Source organism: Juglans regia, chromosome 7 (assembly GCF_001411555.2).
Source record: "Juglans regia cultivar Chandler chromosome 7, Walnut 2.0, whole genome shotgun sequence".
NCBI lineage: Eukaryota > Viridiplantae > Streptophyta > Magnoliopsida > Fagales > Juglandaceae > Juglans > Juglans regia.
In genome coordinates this window covers 5,734,894-5,753,280 of record NC_049907.1, presented here as the reverse complement: position 1 = coordinate 5,753,280, position 18,387 = coordinate 5,734,894, and the positions used below count along the sequence as shown (strand labels likewise).

General features: G+C 36.0%; 2 protein-coding genes across 4 annotated transcripts; both read left to right on the top strand.

Moving 5' to 3' along the window:
- Nucleotides 1-1,471: 1,471 nt before the first annotated feature.
- On the top strand, nt 1,472-9,870 carry LOC108986419 (ethylene-responsive transcription factor-like protein At4g13040). Of its 3 annotated transcripts, XM_018959190.2 has the most exons (8): nt 1,472-1,787; nt 2,301-2,415; nt 3,391-3,504; nt 3,738-3,865; nt 5,282-5,357; nt 6,681-6,861; nt 9,137-9,258; nt 9,345-9,841. In XM_018959190.2, exons 3-8 carry the CDS (start codon nt 3,462-3,464, stop codon nt 9,479-9,481), a joined length of 687 nt encoding a protein of 228 aa, XP_018814735.2. In that variant the 5' UTR covers nt 1,472-1,787; nt 2,301-2,415; nt 3,391-3,461; the 3' UTR covers nt 9,482-9,841. The 3 variants fall into 3 exon arrangements, with proteins under 3 accessions (XP_018814735.2, XP_018814610.2, XP_018814678.2); XM_018959065.2 differs by lacking the exon at nt 2,301-2,415 and having other exon boundaries at nt 9,345-9,870; XM_018959133.2 differs by lacking the exon at nt 2,301-2,415 and having other exon boundaries at nt 3,369-3,504.
- Nucleotides 9,871-11,518: 1,648 nt separating this feature from the next.
- On the top strand, nt 11,519-11,983 carry LOC118348863 (protein PELPK1-like). The gene has a single exon (XM_035691385.1). It carries the CDS (start codon nt 11,519-11,521, stop codon nt 11,981-11,983), a length of 465 nt encoding a protein of 154 aa, XP_035547278.1.
- Nucleotides 11,984-18,387: the final 6,404 nt, after the last annotated feature.

Here is an 18,387-nt window from a genome sequence, read left to right as displayed (position 1 = left end):
TCAGCGTTTCGTCGGTGCCCCTCGCTACCAACCAGCTCACACTAAATAATCATTTATTTGCACCTTCGTTTCAGCCTTCACAATTCCTACAATCCCCATTCAATCCCCCCCCCCCATTATTTTCAATACAAGTTCATAAAAAAAAAAAAAAAAAAGAGTTTTTCGTACATGGGTTAATAGGGGTTTCTCTTAAATGACTATCTTGCCATTCCCTTTTATTTAATAATTAATTTAATATGAGGTTTTGTGACACTCGTGAAAGGTTAATATTGTCATTATTTTTTATGAATTTATTTTTATAAAATCTTTTTATTACTATAATACTTCTCTTTATTTAAAATTACATTAAAAAAAAAAATTAGATTTCAAATCAATGTCATGCCACGATTTCAATTTTTTTTCTTTTTAATTTAATTTGAAATTCAAATTTAAAACCTGGTTAGATAGAGAATTTGAATTTTAAATCTAGGTATCTAAACGTGACACAAGTTTTGTGAGAAATGATATTTATCATTTTAAGTTGTGAAAGTTTCGTACATTTAAAAAAAAAAGTGAATAAATTTGAAAATTAGATGAAAAAATTATTTTTATAATCGTGAATCTCACGGTTTTTTCAAAAGGAGTGGGTGGGTTTTACCTTGGAGAGGTTTCCTGACATAAAAAAAAAAAATCTATATCTAATATTACTTTTTATAAATTTGAAATTTTAAAATACATATTATTCTTATTAATATTGTTGATGTTTAAACCACCATGTATGTGTAGGGGGATATGGCAGGTGCGCTCCATCCACCATATTTATATAACGGATCATTAGAGATGCATAACAATTTTAATACGGATTATATCATCATCATCATCATCGCCATCTCAAGACATGTTTTATAAGACATTTCTATTTATATGTCAATAAGAAAATGCTATCAATAGTCAAATGATTATGTAAGTTTTTGAAACATTCTTTATTAGGGATCTCATATATCATAGCCAACACTATCTTTGGTGCCTATATTATGTAAAACTCGAAAATAATTGAATTTAGAATAAATCAATAAAGCTTTGATGTAATGTAATTGAGATTTTATTTTCAAGTTTAGTGTCATTTTGCCCTGCATCCAAATAAGCATTAATATGCAAAATGTCACAAACACCCTTAATTGAAAAACACTTGTGTCAAGGATCATTGAGGCAATGCACATGCTTTTTCCATCAATTGGTTTGGGATATAGGAACTCATTTGTAGAACATTTCTTATATATATATATATATATAATTATTCTGTATTTATGCACAACAAGCACATGTATGTAAAGCTGTTTAAATGGAAAGGGTACTGCATATAAAACAGTATTAAGGGGTGATATAGTAATTCCAACAAAGTTAAACAAGGTCTTGCACAAAGCTTGGAAAGGGGCAGCAAGGGAAACCAACCTAACTAAAGCACATATGAAAGGCATACGTTCTTCTTCTACTCGTATTCAACCTCTCTCTCTCTCTCTCTCTAAAAGACTGATTTTCCTCTCTAGACACCATTAAACCACCTCCAACACCACCCTCCTCTCCATACAAATGAGAAAGAGAAACATAAAAACAAAAGGTGGTAGATGCATGAGCCACAAACTTAATACATAATCTCTTCTTTCTCTCTCTATCTCCTCTCTTTTTTACTCACTCACCACCTTTCCTTCCTAAATTCCTAAATCCCTTTGCACTTTGCTCACCAACCACCTTTGCGATTCCCCTCCGGTTCCACGCTCTCTCAGCCGCCGCCTTCCCTGCCTCTTCAGGTACGAACAATGCCTGCCTCTTTCTCTTTCTAGTGGCTTTGTTCCTCTTCTTCCTTTTGGGTAGTCCGTTCTTGACTTGTCTGCTGGGTCTTTGGTCGTGAGCATTCTGCGTTGACGGCAGACAAGTCTTCCGTTTCTTATTTTGGCTTTCTCGATTTCTTGATTCTTGTGTTTTGGCCCCTAAAAGCGTGTTGTTGGACTCTATTTTGTGCTTGTGCATTTGGGCTTGTATTTACGATTAACGCCTCCAACAAAGGTGGTATGTTGGTCGGGTTGACTTTGTTTCCTTGGAGAGAGATCAGGAAATCCTACTAGGGGATTCTTTCGGTGTTTGTGTTGGTTTCTCTTGACACTGATCCCGTTTAGCATGATGAGTGTTTTGTGATTAGTGTCTGCAAATTACAATGGATCACTAGGTGGCTTATTTTTTAACCTGTTTTTTTTCTTTAATTCCTTTTTGGGTTTTATGTTTCCCACCCTTCTACTAACTTGCAACTGATACACCAATTTCAGCAACTCTGAAAGAAGATTGGCCCAAACCATGGAAGGTTTTTCGTGTTTGCATTGCTTTGTTTTGATAGTTCAAGATCAACCGCATTATTTCCCCTTAAATGCATACAAATCGAAGGCAAGCTTGGTTCTTTATGGAACTTCAATGGGAAATTATTGTCAGTTATTTTATATTTATTCCTGTTCTAGTGTGGACGCTGAGATATCTTAGGTGGTGAAACTTTCTAACTGGCATAAATATAAATTTCTGCCTGTCCTTTGCAGCTTGTCAAGATGAATTTGAGTGTCAGGAGTCGATGTTAGGGTGAACTTTAAGATGATTTGACCGAATGGTGATATTTGATCCCACTGATCGTTGTAGACTAGTTTCTTAGAAATTGCCTTGGGTCTTTGCTTATGTGATTTTTAGAGTTTTGGTAATCAAATGACAATTTTAAAAACCATGCTATTTCTTTTCCCGAGTTTTGTTTTTGTGTGCTTGTGGAAAAGTCCATGGCACCCAGTCTGTGTAGCTGGTGCTGACCTGTTGCAACAATCTTCTCAAAGAAGAAATAGTGCATCCGCTAGTCATTCATTTAGGTTCTACTTGAGTTTATGCCAATAGTATTGAGCTTAAATTTGGAAGTAGGCAAATCACCAATGAAGTAACCCTGCTGGTATAACCACTTGCACAAACATGGAATTCCCATGTCTTCGATGAGCAGACATGAAGCATAATATATAAAGGATTTTTATAATAGGGCTATATTGTAGTGCAAGTTATCCTTCAGTAGGAATCTTGTTTCTAAATGACATACTAGTAACATAAAGATGTTTCTCGTGGTAAATTTGATCATGTTCTCCAACTGTCATATCAGCAACTGTAATATTCAACTGATGCTGTTCTCTATACTCGTGTATGAGCACTATATTTATTTCTTTTTGTTCTATTCATCTTTATCATAACAGGTGCTTTATTGTTGTTATAATCTCTTTTTCAATGGTTTCAAATTGGTATTTAATGCATTAAATCGTTGTCATTTGCAAGTAATTTCTGTCTAAAACTTGGTTTCATGTGTACCTTTGTCACAGTGTTCTTCCTTTTGTGATCCAGGGAGCTAGGTGATAGATGAAAGAAGTTGAAAAGTAGGCCATTGTACATTAATTGGAAATTTGAGTCAAAATATGGTGAGCTTACGAAGGCGCAAGCTTTTGGGGCTATGCTCTGGTAATTACTTTTTGAAATATACACATTGAAATTGTTGTGTGCTTCTGTTGGACTGTCCTCTATAGGCTGCCCCAACTCGGAGTAATTAACATTATTTGTTGAGTAGGTAGCATTATTTTCTGGTAGAAGTTAAATGTAAATGTCACTACTCAATCTGTGTTATTGATTCTAAATAATTACATGCTGGTGAACTGGAATTTAGTTTTATCACCAAAATTAATTGGCTTCTGCAGGGAGAAGTTCATTCATAGCTCCACTTCCTAGGTTTTTCAATGGAACTGCTCCTGCAAATCCTACCCAGACTAACAATCCTGTCAGAGTGCATCCAGTACCTTCAGATGATGTAAACCAGTCAGTGGGGGTAAGAAGTATCAGTCCTTATCTATACAAACCATCAGCATCAGATAGAGCATTGAAGTTGTTGTTTCTCTGCCTTGATAAGTCTTCACATTGCTATTGCTCTATAATTCGTACTATTTTGTCCAAAATTTTGTCTGGGCTGGTTTGGATGTTGAGATGAGATAAGAAACATCACCAAAACACAAACATTTTTCAATTTCAAATCTTCAACTTTTTTATCTAATCATTACCTAATTATTACAACTTTTCCAAACTTTCAAACAAAATACAAAAAACAATTCAGTTTTTTCTAATCCCAAAACAAAAATTATATTCTAACAATATTTTAACTTGATATTTTTATTCACCTTTTTTTCAACTTTTTTTCTCTCATTTCCCAAAACCCCATAAAATACCTTAACTCAAACCATTTCACTACTATTCACAAATTATTTCATTACTATTTACAGATTTTTCATCTCATCTCATCTCAGCATCCAAACGGGGCTAATAGAATATTTTAGGATCAACCTTTAGTGCAACTTTATTTTCGTGGCACATAGCCTAATGCCATCCAAGCATAATGGGCCTCCCTCATAATTTAGGCCCTAGATAGTAGTTTTGTTCCACTGCATTGTTAACGTATAGATCTTAGTGATTTGTTGTGGCAAAATGCTTAGCTCTGCAAGTAAGTTATTCCAACCTCCAACCCCATTTACTTGGTTAAAATAGTTCATTCTGCTGCTTGACAACTGGGTTGGTCTGACTTTGTAGTGGATCATATATATTTAATATTTCTGTCATAAGGACCTCATAAGGATATTTCTTAATTAGGCATAATTAAGAAATTAACATATTTCCATTTACATCAGCATCCAATCATGGAAATAATCCGTGAGATCGAAGCTACGGAAGTAAAGGGAAAAATGGATGGTGGAACAATATCTTCATGAGAACTACATAGCTATTCTCCCCTTAGTCACTGAATGGAACCTGGGGATCTTTTCGTCACATAGATTTATGCTTTCATTAACCATGATTGAAAATATTTAGATAGTAATGTGTATATTTCCTCTCCTGTATTTGCACATGGTGTACAATGCTGTGGTGCGATTCAGGATATATGATGAATCCATCATTGGCAAGAAAGTGAGATTCAGGATATGATGATCCACCATAGGATATTGGAAAGTCTGTTAGAGACTGGCATTCTGTTTTTGGCAAAAATGTTCTTGTAGGGAACATGATTTGATAGGCTCGGAGTATCAGATTGTTAAGTTGTCAAATCCTAAAAGCTTTGGAATTTTGATGCCCCAGACTTGGTTTTACAAACACTTGTGCTTTATTGACATAATTCCTAACTAGTCAGCTGCGTGTTTGCAAGATGTATGATTCTATTGTATGCTTTGGGCTTACCTTTTTAGTTTATGTTTCCCAGAATAAAATGCGACCTGGATCATCAAATGAAACTGGTTCGAGCTCATCTAAAGAGCAGCCCATTCAACCAGTTGCAGGTTTGTTGTTCTGCGAATTATCTGCTCTAAATGTGCTTGAGTTAATTAAGCCAGAGTGAACTTAAATTTGTTCCTCCATTTCTTCTACAAAGAGCAGCGATATTTTTCGTCATTTTTGGTCAACTTTTGTTTGATAATCTACCGAAAGATTGTAATTGCTGGATACCTTAAAGAGACAAACTTAAAAAATTATTTTTTATTATGAAATAAGTTGATTGTGGTTTGTTGTGGAATATTTTTTACTATATTGATCTGAGATGATAATAGAAATAATGAACAAGGAAGGTTATACAAGAAGGAAAGAGGTTGGAATACAAACAGTTATCATAGATTAAGCTGATGAAATTAGCACTACAATTTGAATGCCTTTATATGAAACATTCCCCACTTCAAGTAATCAAGTACCCTTGGTTTGAAAAACCTGGTTATGTAATCTTATGTTGCATTTGATGATTTTGGTGTTTGAACAATGCTGTGTCAGAAATTTCATAAGATCTCAACGCTCAGTATTTTAGGAGTTCTTTTTTCAGGGTATCAACACATACTGCTCATCTAGAGTACAAACCGTGCTATCAATATTTTCTGAATCATATTTTCTTTTCCATTTTTCCACCTCAGTAGCTCCTGTATGACTATCCTTTGAACAAACTAGGTATTCATCTGAAAACCTTTTGTGGCGTCTGCTTGCTCATTCTTTCAGTGTTCAGAACCATTGTCCTTTTGTTATGCTTCAAGATTGGATTCTCATGCTTCACGTGCTTTTTAATGATCAAGTAAACCAACAAAAAAATTATTTAGGTGACATGACACCAAGAGTGAGAGCATCATGTACTGTCAAGTCTAAAACTTTTCAGTACAACTGAAGTAGGAGTCTTCTACACAGAATGTCCTAAATTCTATTAAATTTAAAACTCTCCAAAACTAGTCATTTCCTCTTAAATTATTGATGTCTTAAAAGCTGGTGGACATCTTTTGAAAACTTTTATATCCATGTTTCTGGTTTGGAAGAGTGTTTTACCCATTCCATATTTTGAGCTGTTGGAGATTTGCCTGGTTTAGTTGCATAGTTCCATTGAGTTACAGCATTTTATACTTTGGATGCATGTGTCTTTCATCATCGTGTTTTATAGTTTTGATTGTATTTTGATTTATATCACTCTCATGGGCAATGCATTTTTATCTCTGTTTTATTTGTTTCCGAAGTATAATGATCTGGGTTTAGCCCTTTCTTCTGGATCTCATTCATGTAAAATGCTATGAGATTTCTGGCTGTTCTAAAACTTGACATATGTTAGTCTTATTATTGTGATTATTTTATTTTAGGGCCACCGATAAAACGCAGAAAGCGACACAGGAGAAAGCTTTTTCAAAACCAAGAACCATGTCTGATGAGAGGTGTCTATTACAAAAATATGAAATGGCAGGCAGCAATTAAAGTTGATAAGAAACAGATTCACCTCGGAACTGTTGGTTCACAAGAAGAGGCTGCCCGTTTGTATGACAGGTAACTCTGAATTTCAACCTTTGTTCATACCAACGTTTTTCATTTGCAAGAGTTCTATTAAAGATAACATAACAGTGAAATTATATAAAGAAAAATGAACTAATCCCCACTGCTCCCCGCGACAAATAGAGAAGAAAAAGAAGAATAGTGCATTTCTCAGCTGGCACAAGTTAAAAAACCATAACCCTGTTTGTGTGGTAGCTGCACAAATCTTTTGTGTTTACTATCTACCTATGGCCCTGGTTTATATTTGGTGATTGACCACCTTGCAGTTTTGAGCAGTGCCTGCTAAGATTGTGAGCCTCACACTTTTCTTTGAAATTATAGCACCTTCAGATCAAACCATATTGGTCTTTATGATGTTGTGCAACTGTGTCTAAAACCAAAACCTCTTGATTCCTTCTGTATTGGCACCTGAAGTTATTCTACACTTACCAACTATTGTAGTTAGAGACACAAACGCTTGTGTTTTTTGAAACTGAAAAACTTCTCCATTGATAATCTTAGGAAATGAAGGAATTTTTTGTTCTTTCCGTTCTTTCCTCCTTTTGATGACGTGTGAAAAAGATCTATGTTGACCGAAAAAACCCGTAAACAAACCAAAAAAAAAAAAAAAAAACGGAATTAGCTGAGTACATTTGCTCTTGTATATAGCATTGTACAACCTCTAGAGGTTGGCTCAAGTGGTAAGAGCCTTGGTCTTGGTGGTATGCTTCCTCCAGGTTTAAAATTTGAACCTTTAGGTGCAAACAATTTCTAGGGGTCATCGGATTGAGGAAATTTCCCCTTAAACTACCCGAGGTGCACTTGCAGGAAACTCTTTGATGAGAGCCTCTGCACCCCCAAGATTAGTTAGAACACCTAGTGCCAATAAAAAAAAAATAAAAGAAACAAAGAACATTCTACAATCAACCCTGAAATAATGTTTCTAAGCAAAACAAAGTTGCTCAATTCACTCTTTCATGTTTTAAGAATCTATTTCTCTTCCCTGATTTAAATTTGGCAATCCCTTACTTTTGCAGCCACAATATAACAGAAAGTACTTTTTTATTGGTCTGAAATTGTAATATCCGAATACACCAATTTGGTACAAAAGATAAGTACATTGGAAACTGCAAACTAGTAGAAATGAGACGAAATGACATCCTTCAAGAAGGATGGTAAAGGATGTGGGCGATCCCTAGAGTCTTCCGATAATTGACTGTCTTACATGAATCAGCAATTTCAGTTAACATAGTGGGAAGTCTAATCTTCTGGCTTTCAATTGATAAAAAATAGCCAAAGTCTACACTATTAGTTGAAATATGTCAGGATATATACAAATATATAACTTATGTCAGGGTATATACAAATATATAACTTACTGTTCAATATCAGGTCTGCAGCTTTTTCTTTTTCTTACTTCTTTTTTATTTGAACTTTCAGCATTTTTTTTCTCTTTTGTCTTTTGGGTACGCTCTTGACTTCCCTCACTGAGAGGATTTGTTGTGAATTCAGCAAAAACTGGATAAGATTTTGTTCTACGCATTTTATTAGTGATAATTACACTTGTCACCTACAAACTACCCCCTATTTTTCACTTTTCTCCTTAAATTTGAGTTTTCCTCCAAATTGGATTGTAGGAAACTTCCTTCAACCCATTTAAAAAATTGGCATGTGTCCATTGATCCTGTGAAAAACACGTCTTTTTTAATGAAGGGACACGTGACAAGTTTCTAACTTAAAGACTTTTAAAAATGCATGTGTATGTCAATTGTCTATGGACACTTGTCATTCTTATAGATAAACTTCCTCCAAACTAGTTTGGAGGAAAACTCTATCCTTACACTATCAAACATTTCAATTTGGATATTAAGCTTTCTATAAACTTCAATGTGCACTTTCAGCTAAAATCTGACTGTTAAGATGAAACAAAAATCTAACACAATTTTAGCAGTCAAATTAAAAGGAGGGAACAAAGCGAAACCTATTGGTATTTTAGTTCGTCTGCTATTCTTTTGGACTACCTTCTGATAAGAATACCATCTCTATTATGAATTATTAATTGCTTACTTATGGTAGTTCTGCTATTCTTTTGGACTTCTGGCGTTTCTCATGGTTGGCATTTTATCGTGTGATCTACTTGGGCCAAATTGGAGGAGGAAATCATTAGGCCGAAGGGAAAAAAGGAAATTAGTACATTACTGAAGTTTTTGGGCAGACATTATGTGCCAAAATAGACTAATAACGGGTATGTGTGAACTCATTTGTCCCTTTTTTTTTTCCAATATTCCAGGGCTGCTTTCATGTGTGGGAGGGAACCCAACTTCGAGCTTTCTGAGGAGGAGAAGCAAGAACTAGGGAAATTCAAGTGGGAAGAATTCTTGGCAATAACTCGTCATGCAATTACTAGTAAAAGTAATATTTCTGGCTAGACTCTGTCATTATTTTGTTCAGGTTCATGTCTCTTGGATCCTTATATGATTTCCATAAAAAAATCTCAGAACATAAGCGAAGGCTTGGGATGGGGTCGCAGAGGAGGTCGGAGTCTCCAATGAATAAAAGTGAATGGGATGGCAAGAAAGAAGCCAATGACCTTTCAGCTTCAGAAGATGTGGAGCCAGACACATCAGCCTCTTGAAAATTATGAACAAGGCTGAAATCATATTCCAGTTCTAACAGTGAAGTTGTAGCCGATAGGGCTCCATTTTTGGTTTACAAGTATTAGGGTAATAATGGTAGATTTCATTGTCTCCTCAGATGCAATTCCTTATGACTTCTGCACTATAAATAGTTACATACTGGATGTAGATTAGTTCTAAAATACCATTATATTTAAGCCATTGAACTCGAGCACAGCTAGCTATAATTCTTTCTTCCCATAGCAGAAGAGCTTCTTGAGAAATTTCTTGTGAAAAAAGAGAAGTTCTTTCTGGCTGTAATTTGTGGACAATCATCTCCTTCAAGGTTATCACATACTGAAATGAAACGGAAATAATTTGACCAGTAATCTCAGTAATTTGTGGACAATCTCAGTAATCTGGTTTGATCTGTACCATTCAAATTTTGCTCTATAATTTGGTTAAATCCTTCATATGAACCAACAAAATTAACCCACCCTTTATCTTTCTCAGCAAAATAATCTCATCTTCCCAAGTCCATATATTAAGAATCTTTAGATCAGAAGTCCATATATCATTGTGTACACGAGGGTTTAGAGGTCCATATACAAAGAAATGATACCTTGCACTGGATCTATAAGCTTTTTAAAAATTATAATGCTTGTCTTAGGCTATCAATTAGTTTAAATTTGTATTATTGTTTAAGATTTGATCACTGATATGAAAGAACTTTAAGTTTTTATAATTAAGATTAAGATTTCTATTTTGACTCGCTCTTACACTGTCATCAAATGAGAATGGATAAGAGACTCGTGGGATTGACTTGAGTGGGTATGGATGGTTATATTTCTTGGAGTGAACTCAGGCGAATATGCAAATCAATATTCTTATGTATAGGAGATGAGATTTAAAAATGAAAAATGATAGTTGAAATGAGAAAGCTTACGGACAAAGTCGATCGATTGAATTTTTTTAACTTAACGGTTAAGAATGTGATTATTAATAAATTGATACTTAAAAAAAAAATATAAAAAATGATTGAAAGAGAAAAAAAAAAAAAAAGTACAATTAAACTTGTCGGTACTGAACTCTCGGTTTCGGCAGTAGCATAATTTCTTTAATGTATAGATTGTTGGAAATTATAGAATAGGTATAAAAAAGTATTTAAAAGATAAAAAAGAAAGCAAGTATGTCTGGATTCTCCAAGCTATGCATGGTTTGACCCCATTTGATAGTGAAAATGTTTTATTTTTATTTTTTTATTATTATAATTTTTTTAAATTTTTACATAAAATATAATAAATAATTTAATTTTTTTAAATATCAAAATAATAATAATATTAAAAAATAATATTATAATAATATTTTATTTAATTTTTAACTTTTATCTTAATTCATCTCATCTTAACTCACTGTCCAAACAGCACTTAAGTCATTTCCTAACCTAGGCAACCTAAACACAACCCTGGAGTCTGGAGATACCTTGGTTGTCCTAGCTAGGTAGACCTGGTTCCATTAAAACACAAAAAAAATTATGATAGGCTACTTTATGTTCTAGACGACTTCAACCATATTACAACATTAATAAGACTCTGTCCCGAGCCAACAAAGTAATTGTCAAATCATAGGTTGCACAAGTGAGCTAACTTTATCTTCTCCACCCCAATACGCGTCCTTTGCTCCCAAATTCGTTCAGTAACTCATTGCAATGTTTCAATGAGTCGTAACCATGTCGGTCTGTTTTTCTTGAGCAGCTTCTAAGTGGGTGTCAAGACTTGTCTCGGTTTGGAAGGTGAGTGAACTAATGTTTCTTTCCTGCCACTTCCTACAACCACAACCACATCCCATCAAACTCACATTATTTTAGTTCCTTTCTATTCCTCAAGATCCTTCACAATTTGGACTCTATAAAGACTACCGGCTACATGTTCCCTTCAATCAACACAACTAGCCGGCCAATATCAGAAGCGAAAAAAACAGCTCTAGAAACATTCTTCTCCTAGCGTTTAAACCATGGCTTTTTCTAAATATTGTTTCATTCTATTCTCTCTATGATCATGGCATTGCTATTCTCAAGTGCCGAAATGAGTCTTGCAGCTCGTTACCTCTTGGATACACCAGCTGCTCCACCCCCAGCGCCTACAATCCCATCTCTGCCTAAGGTGGCCTTGCCTCCACTACCCTCTATGCCAACGCTGCCTAAAGCCACATTGCCACCACTGCCTAGCAGGCCATTGCCTACATTGCCAACTCAACCTATCCTTCCAAAGCCCACATTGCCACCATTGCCAACAAACCCATTGCCAACTCAACCAACTCTTCCAAAGTCCACATTGCCGCCACTCCCAAGCACCCAACTCCCAACACTGCCAACAATGCCTACCGTTCCCAAGGTTGCACTACCTCCAATGTTGCCAACAATTCCATTGCCCACCATTCCAACCTCAATCCCTTCAATCCCTTCCACCATCCCGACGACAATCCCAACAATTCCTTTCCTCTCCCCACCACCATCAAACTAAACACTGGACCTTGAGATGCCACACTTCTATTCTTCGTTCGTATATTTCTGTTCGAATGTTTCTTCACTCTAGTAGTTATGTTATTCTTGATTATGTTAGAACCTATCTATCCCTTGTTCTTGTATTGAGAGTTTTCACAGTCTCAAGGGGTTCAGTTGTATTTGTCTGTATAACAGAATACATACGACGTTTGATTTCTATAGCTTTCAAGTTGGTTATCTCAGCAACACTACTTGTGAGTTATTAAATTGTAATTCCTTGTGACTATTGAATATCTGATATCTCTTTCGTTTTGTTAGTCTCAAATCTCACTAACTTCTCATGAAATTTATGCATCTCTCTCCTTCCTCTAATAATCGATTCCCTAAATTACCTTAAGAGTTGAGTGGGCCTGAGATTTTTATTTAAGTTTCCCATTTTCTAATTCATACAATTTCATACAATCTCTTGTATTTGTGACACAACATGACACTTTAAACCGAGATTCAAGAGACCAACACACTTTCCTAAATCTCTATCCTTCAACAACTTTAAATGGTATCTCATCAATAATTACAATCTCTGCAATCGCCAACCTCACAGCCTCTTCACTTTATTTGTGGGTTACAAGACTCTTTAATGTACTACTATCACTCTCTCCAGCCCGTCCTTAGGTGTTGTCTCACTTGTCAATTTTTTTGGTATCTATCCAAAAGCTCACGTTTATGAGAATTTTTAGAACATGAAAATAAATGATTTTGCATTGCTCGATCTTAGAATTAATAGGCTGGATCGTTACATAGTCAATTAAAAAAAAAGAGAAATTTATGTGAAATAGCCTAATCCTTACAACCTTTTATTAGTACGTCCTATCTATGAGACTAGAGAGTTGGTTTCAATAGATTAGTATATATGTTTTCTTTTCCACGTTATTGGTTGAAATTCGAAGCCCTTGGCTAAATTACACACTCGAGCGATTCTCTCGTTTGTTTTCATAGATAAGATAAGATGATATGAGCTGATATGAGATTAAAATTAAAAAATTAAATAAAATATTGTTAGAATATATTTTTTTAATATTATTTTTATTTTAGGATTTGAAAAAATTGAATTGTTTATTTTATTTTTTGTAGAAATTTGATAAAGTTATAATGATGAGATGAAATGAGATAAAATAAGTTGAAAGGAGTTGTGAAAACAAACGAGTACTCAAATATATTTATTTATACGTTAACACCATATATAACATTTATTTGATTGATTTATATATATTATATACATAAATTTTTTCTTTTAAAAAGAAATACCTGTACCACATGATAGGCTTAGTTTTAAATTTAATAACAACATTAAATATTCTTAAAAATATAATATAAATAATTAAATATACTTCTTTTAGTCAATTTAAACTTTTGATATAAGTGACGATTTCATTTGATATAGCGTATTATAAATTATGAATTCGAATCTAGATTCTATATGACTTAAGAGTATCACTCACATGACACGTGAGGGAGTACTGAGATGATTTCACAAATATATAAGTATGCAGGGCTCGTATTTTATGACGTACTTTAAGATCTCTCTTCAATTATTAAGAGTGATATATTGTAGATAAAAAAAAAATTGTAGGGAATCTTTATTTTAATTAGTATAGTAAGCAAAGCGACAGTGCGGTTGGTTCTGCCCTCCCCCACAGTCCCACAAAAAAAAAAAAAAAAAGAATTAGTAAGAGAAAGGTATAGGTAAAAGAAATTTACTTATTATTTTATAGTAAATCTATACTTTAAGTCCGTGTAAACTATGTAATGATATAATCAGAAGTAACTTGTTATCTTTTTCAATGTAATGGTAGTTTATATACAATTTTTTTCATAACTACACTATAAATTGGAGTATTTTTGTAAAACGAGCACACTTAATTTATAATTAACTTTACAAAAAGGATAATGCTATTCATCCCGCTCATTCATCCCGTTTTCTATTCCCGTTTGACGTGTCCGCTACACGTTGCACAATTTTTACTTTTTTTAATCTCACATCGTCAGCCCATTGACTTGGTCTCTTTCTCTTCACGTCAAACACTTCATTTAATTTTTTTTGAAGCACATCGCCCTAAACTTCATCTCCTTCTCCTTAGTTTCCCAACCCCACGAGTTTGAACCCCCCAGCCCCATCGTCTCCTTCTCCCCAACCCCATCGCCCATCGACTTCGCCCCCAAGCTAGCTTCGTCTCCTTCTCCTCCATCTCCGACAAAATCTCCAAGATAAATTTATTTATTTTTTTTAGAAAGATTTATGGGTCTGATTTATTGAAATTATATGATTTGAAGTGCATAAGCACTTCAATGGCAAAGAGAATCAAAGTTGCCATGTTTGATGAAATGGGTAATGAGAACCTTGTTTGTTAATCTCAATCTTGTCTTTATGCGATAGTGTAAAAAATTTAGCTTTAGATAACAGGAATAACAATTGTGGGCATTTCTCAATAAATTGAACACCAAATAAAATGAGGATAATGGTTAAAATATTTAATTTTTTAAATGGGTGGCAAGAATTGCAGAAAAGTCTCCACTAGCAGTCACAGGGACAAAAGCGGTGCTACAAAGAAGCAGGGACCTGAGTTTGGAACAAGGGTTGAATTATGTTGCCACATGGAACTCTGCTATGCTAGTCTCCGATGATTTGACGGAGGCAGTCTCGGCACATACCCAGAAGATAAAGCACTCAAATCATATAATTCCAAAAAAATTCCAGAGAAAAAAAAATTGTAGAGATGGGCCGGTGGGTGCATGGGAAACTGAGGTTAAAAAAAGAAAAAGAAAAAAGAAAACAAACAAACCAAACAAACCTTGGAGATTCCGTCGGAGATGGAGGAGAGGGAGACAAACTTGTGGGGCTAGGAAACTGAGGAGAAGGGGAAACTAAGGAGAAGGAGACGAAACTTGGGGGGTTGTGCTTAAAAAAAAAATTAAATGAAGTGTTCAACGAGAAGAGAAGGTGATTGATGGGCTGGAAAGCAACGTGGGGTTAAAATAATTAAAAATTGTGCAACGTGTACCGGCCACGTCAAACGGGAAGAGAAAACGGGATAATGAACGGGATGTGTAGCATTATCCAAAAGATAAATAAAAAGAAAAGGAAATAAGAGCCTGCCTACGACAACTAGGGCTGCAACCCATTCAACATTTGAGCCCGATCCGATCCGACCCGTGTTTATGGGTGTGTCAGGCCGACCTGACCCGAAGATTCAACCCTTCTCCTTGTTCCCCCCCCCCCATTACTGGGTACACGCCCAAGCCAAATGGTTGCTGAACCCTACAACACCACCTCTTCGCGCTGGTGATTCCAATCGGGTTTTGTGGAATACTTCACCCAGAGTTGCGAAGGAAAGCAACGGAGAAAAGCAGCAGAGAGAGACAGAGATCGAGAAGGACCAGCGGGATGGAGATCTGTTGTAGAGCTTCACGGTTTCGACGGCACACAGGATCTTCGACTAGAACACCCCTCTGGTTTTTGAGCGGCGGCACATGGGATCTTCGACCAGAACATCCCTCTACTTTCTTACCCAGTTGCCGAGTGTTGTAGATAGCCCAGGTTCTGTCCTCTTCGCGCCGGTGATTCTGCACTTATTCAAATGGTTGGAGTCCGCAAAATGAGAGAAAGTTGAAATGGGTAGAGACCTGGACGAAGAGAATCAACGAGAGTGGCAAAGGAAATACTGTGTGCTGTTGAAACTGTGAAGGGAATAGAGGCGATGGTGACTGGTATCGTGAGGAAGAGAAGTGGCTAGGGTTTTATTTGCAGAGAATAAAAATGTGGGCTTGAGTTTTTAAAGAGGTGGGTCGCCGGGTTGAACCCTAACATTAGTTAAAATCGATATCTCGGTTCGGGTCTGATTGGGTCTCTCGGACGGGCCGGGTCAATCGGTTTCTTGCATAGGCCTAACGACAACCTTGAGGAGAAGGAGAAGCGGCCTCGATCCATAGAGAAATTAAAGAAACCAAGAAAGAAAAGAATTCATATTAGATTACGTGAAGAGACCAAAAGAGAAAATTAATGAACTTAAAAACATAAACAAAAGATTGAACATGAAACAACTAATAGGATATATAGTTTACGTACTAGTGATCTGTTGTTTAGTATTAATGGATGTACAGCACAAAAACCTTAATTTATTATTTGGATTCATTCCAATGCAACTGGATGATTGATTCTTGTGGATATAATTAGTTGAGTCTTGATACTATAAAACAACGGGTACTCTAAAGTTGCAAATATTAAAAATCCTAAAGATATTGACATGATGCCCGTGCACGTTCATTCCTTTCTTTTGATGCAAAGGTATCTTGTATTGAAAAGAAGCTTTTAAACCAAAGCTTAGATACAAAGAGATACAAAATCAAATGAGGTGGTATAACCACTGATGCTAAGAGCATCCTTACTTTAAGGCATGAGCAACAGAATTGTTAGATCTTATAGTGTGCCTTGCTGACCAAAAAGTAAAGGAATTAAGAGTAGTTCTAGTGTCTGCTATCAACTAGCTTGCATAGGTGTGGATGTCTGATGTTGAGTTGAGTTGAGTTGAGTCCAGTAACGACTTGTAGTGAATCTCCCTCCATGATGACATCATTATAGCCACAGGACTTACAAGAGATGGATGCTTGTAATGTAGTAAATGCTTCTGCCAGAAAAGGGTCGGGGTACAAGTTATGCTGCATATTGAGGGTGGCAAGAATCTGTCCCTCACTATTCCTGATAATTGCACCCACTCCCACCTTACAAGAGATTTTATCAAGTGCTGCATCCCAGTTCCGCTTAAGTCTTCCCTAAGGTGGAGTTTCCCACTTGGCGTGCTGCTGCCTGGTGGTTGTAGGAGGCATCTGTTGTAATTCCTCCACAAGATATGTTGATTGCTGGGAAACAACAGAAGGGTGTAGGAACTACTCCTTAAAAACCATGTCATTCCTTCTCTTCCATATTAGCCACGAGGTAATGGTAAAGGACATAAGATCCTTAGGCTCCAGGGTCTCCATAAATCCTTCAACTAAGTCTTTAAAGTGATGGCAGTGAGGACTTGCCTTCTGTAACTTTCTAGAACTCTGACCCCACACATCCCTTATTGAGGGACAGTCCCATAGGATGTACTCTACTAATTTTGGTTGCTGTTTGCAAATTGGGGATGTAGGGTCCTCAATGACCTTTCTCTTCAGAAGGTTTGCTCGAGTAGGCAAAGCATTAAGGCATGCTCTCCAGAGAAATGTTTTTGCTGCATTGGGGATATTCAAATTCTAGAGATTAGTCCAGGGGTCCTTTGAGCTACTAGGATTAGAAGATTGACCCAACTGTTGATTGTCCAACTCAGTGAGCAAATGGTAAGCACTCTTTACACTGAACGCACCTGAATTTGTGCTCCTCCAGATCAATATGTCAGGTTTAGGATAAGGGCTAGAGGAATTGCTTTAATAAGGTTAGCTTCCTCCCTTGTAAAGATAACATTAACCAGGTTAGTTTTCTATTGATTTACTTATTTATCAATAAGAAAATAAACTTTGGTATCAGCTTGCAAGAGTCTGATAAAGCTTTGAGGCTTGAAGGTTGTATGCATTGGTAGCCATCAAATCTCCACTGAATCACCATCTCCTATCCTCCATATTAGACCCTCTTTAAGTAGAGATCGAGCAGCTAGAAAGCTCTGCCGTAGGTAAGATGTGTTTTGGCCCAGTTTAGCTGACAGAAAGGACCTGTTTGGAAAATTCTTTTCCTTCAAAACCTGTGCAGCAAGTGAGTCTGGCTTAGAGAGAATTCTCCAGCCTTGCTTAGCTAGGAGAGCTAAGTTAAAGTTAGCAAAATCTCTTAGTCCAAGGCCACGATGACACTTTGCTCTTTTCATTTGATCCTAGTGAACCCAGTGAATTCTTTGTTCTTGTGATTGCTGCCCCCACCAGAAGCTACCTTGGCAATTTAAAAATGCCCATACTATAAGTAGGGATGGCTTGTATGACAACTTTAATCAGGACTTCCTTGCCTGCTTGGGAAGAAACTTGGTCTTCCATTGAGCTTGAGACCTGTCTATAAGAGCTGGTAAACCTAGATATTTCTCATAGGAGTTGGTGCCCCTAATTCCTGCAATGTTGGTTATGATTCCTTTAGTCTCTTCCATGGTGTTTTTGTTGAAGTAGATTGAGGTTTTTTTCCTTGTTTAGCCTCTATTCTGATGCATTTTCATAGGATTCTAGCAAGTAAAATAATCTGCTCCATTATATAGAGTTTGCTTTGCAAAAGAGGAGACTATCATCTTTTAAAAAAAAATGGTTAGTGGAGAGTTTGCTTCTTCTTATAAGCGGACCAGTGATGATCTCATCCTTCTCAGCTTTTTTAAGCATGCAATTAAGTGCTTCTGTGCAGAGAATAAACAGGAAAAG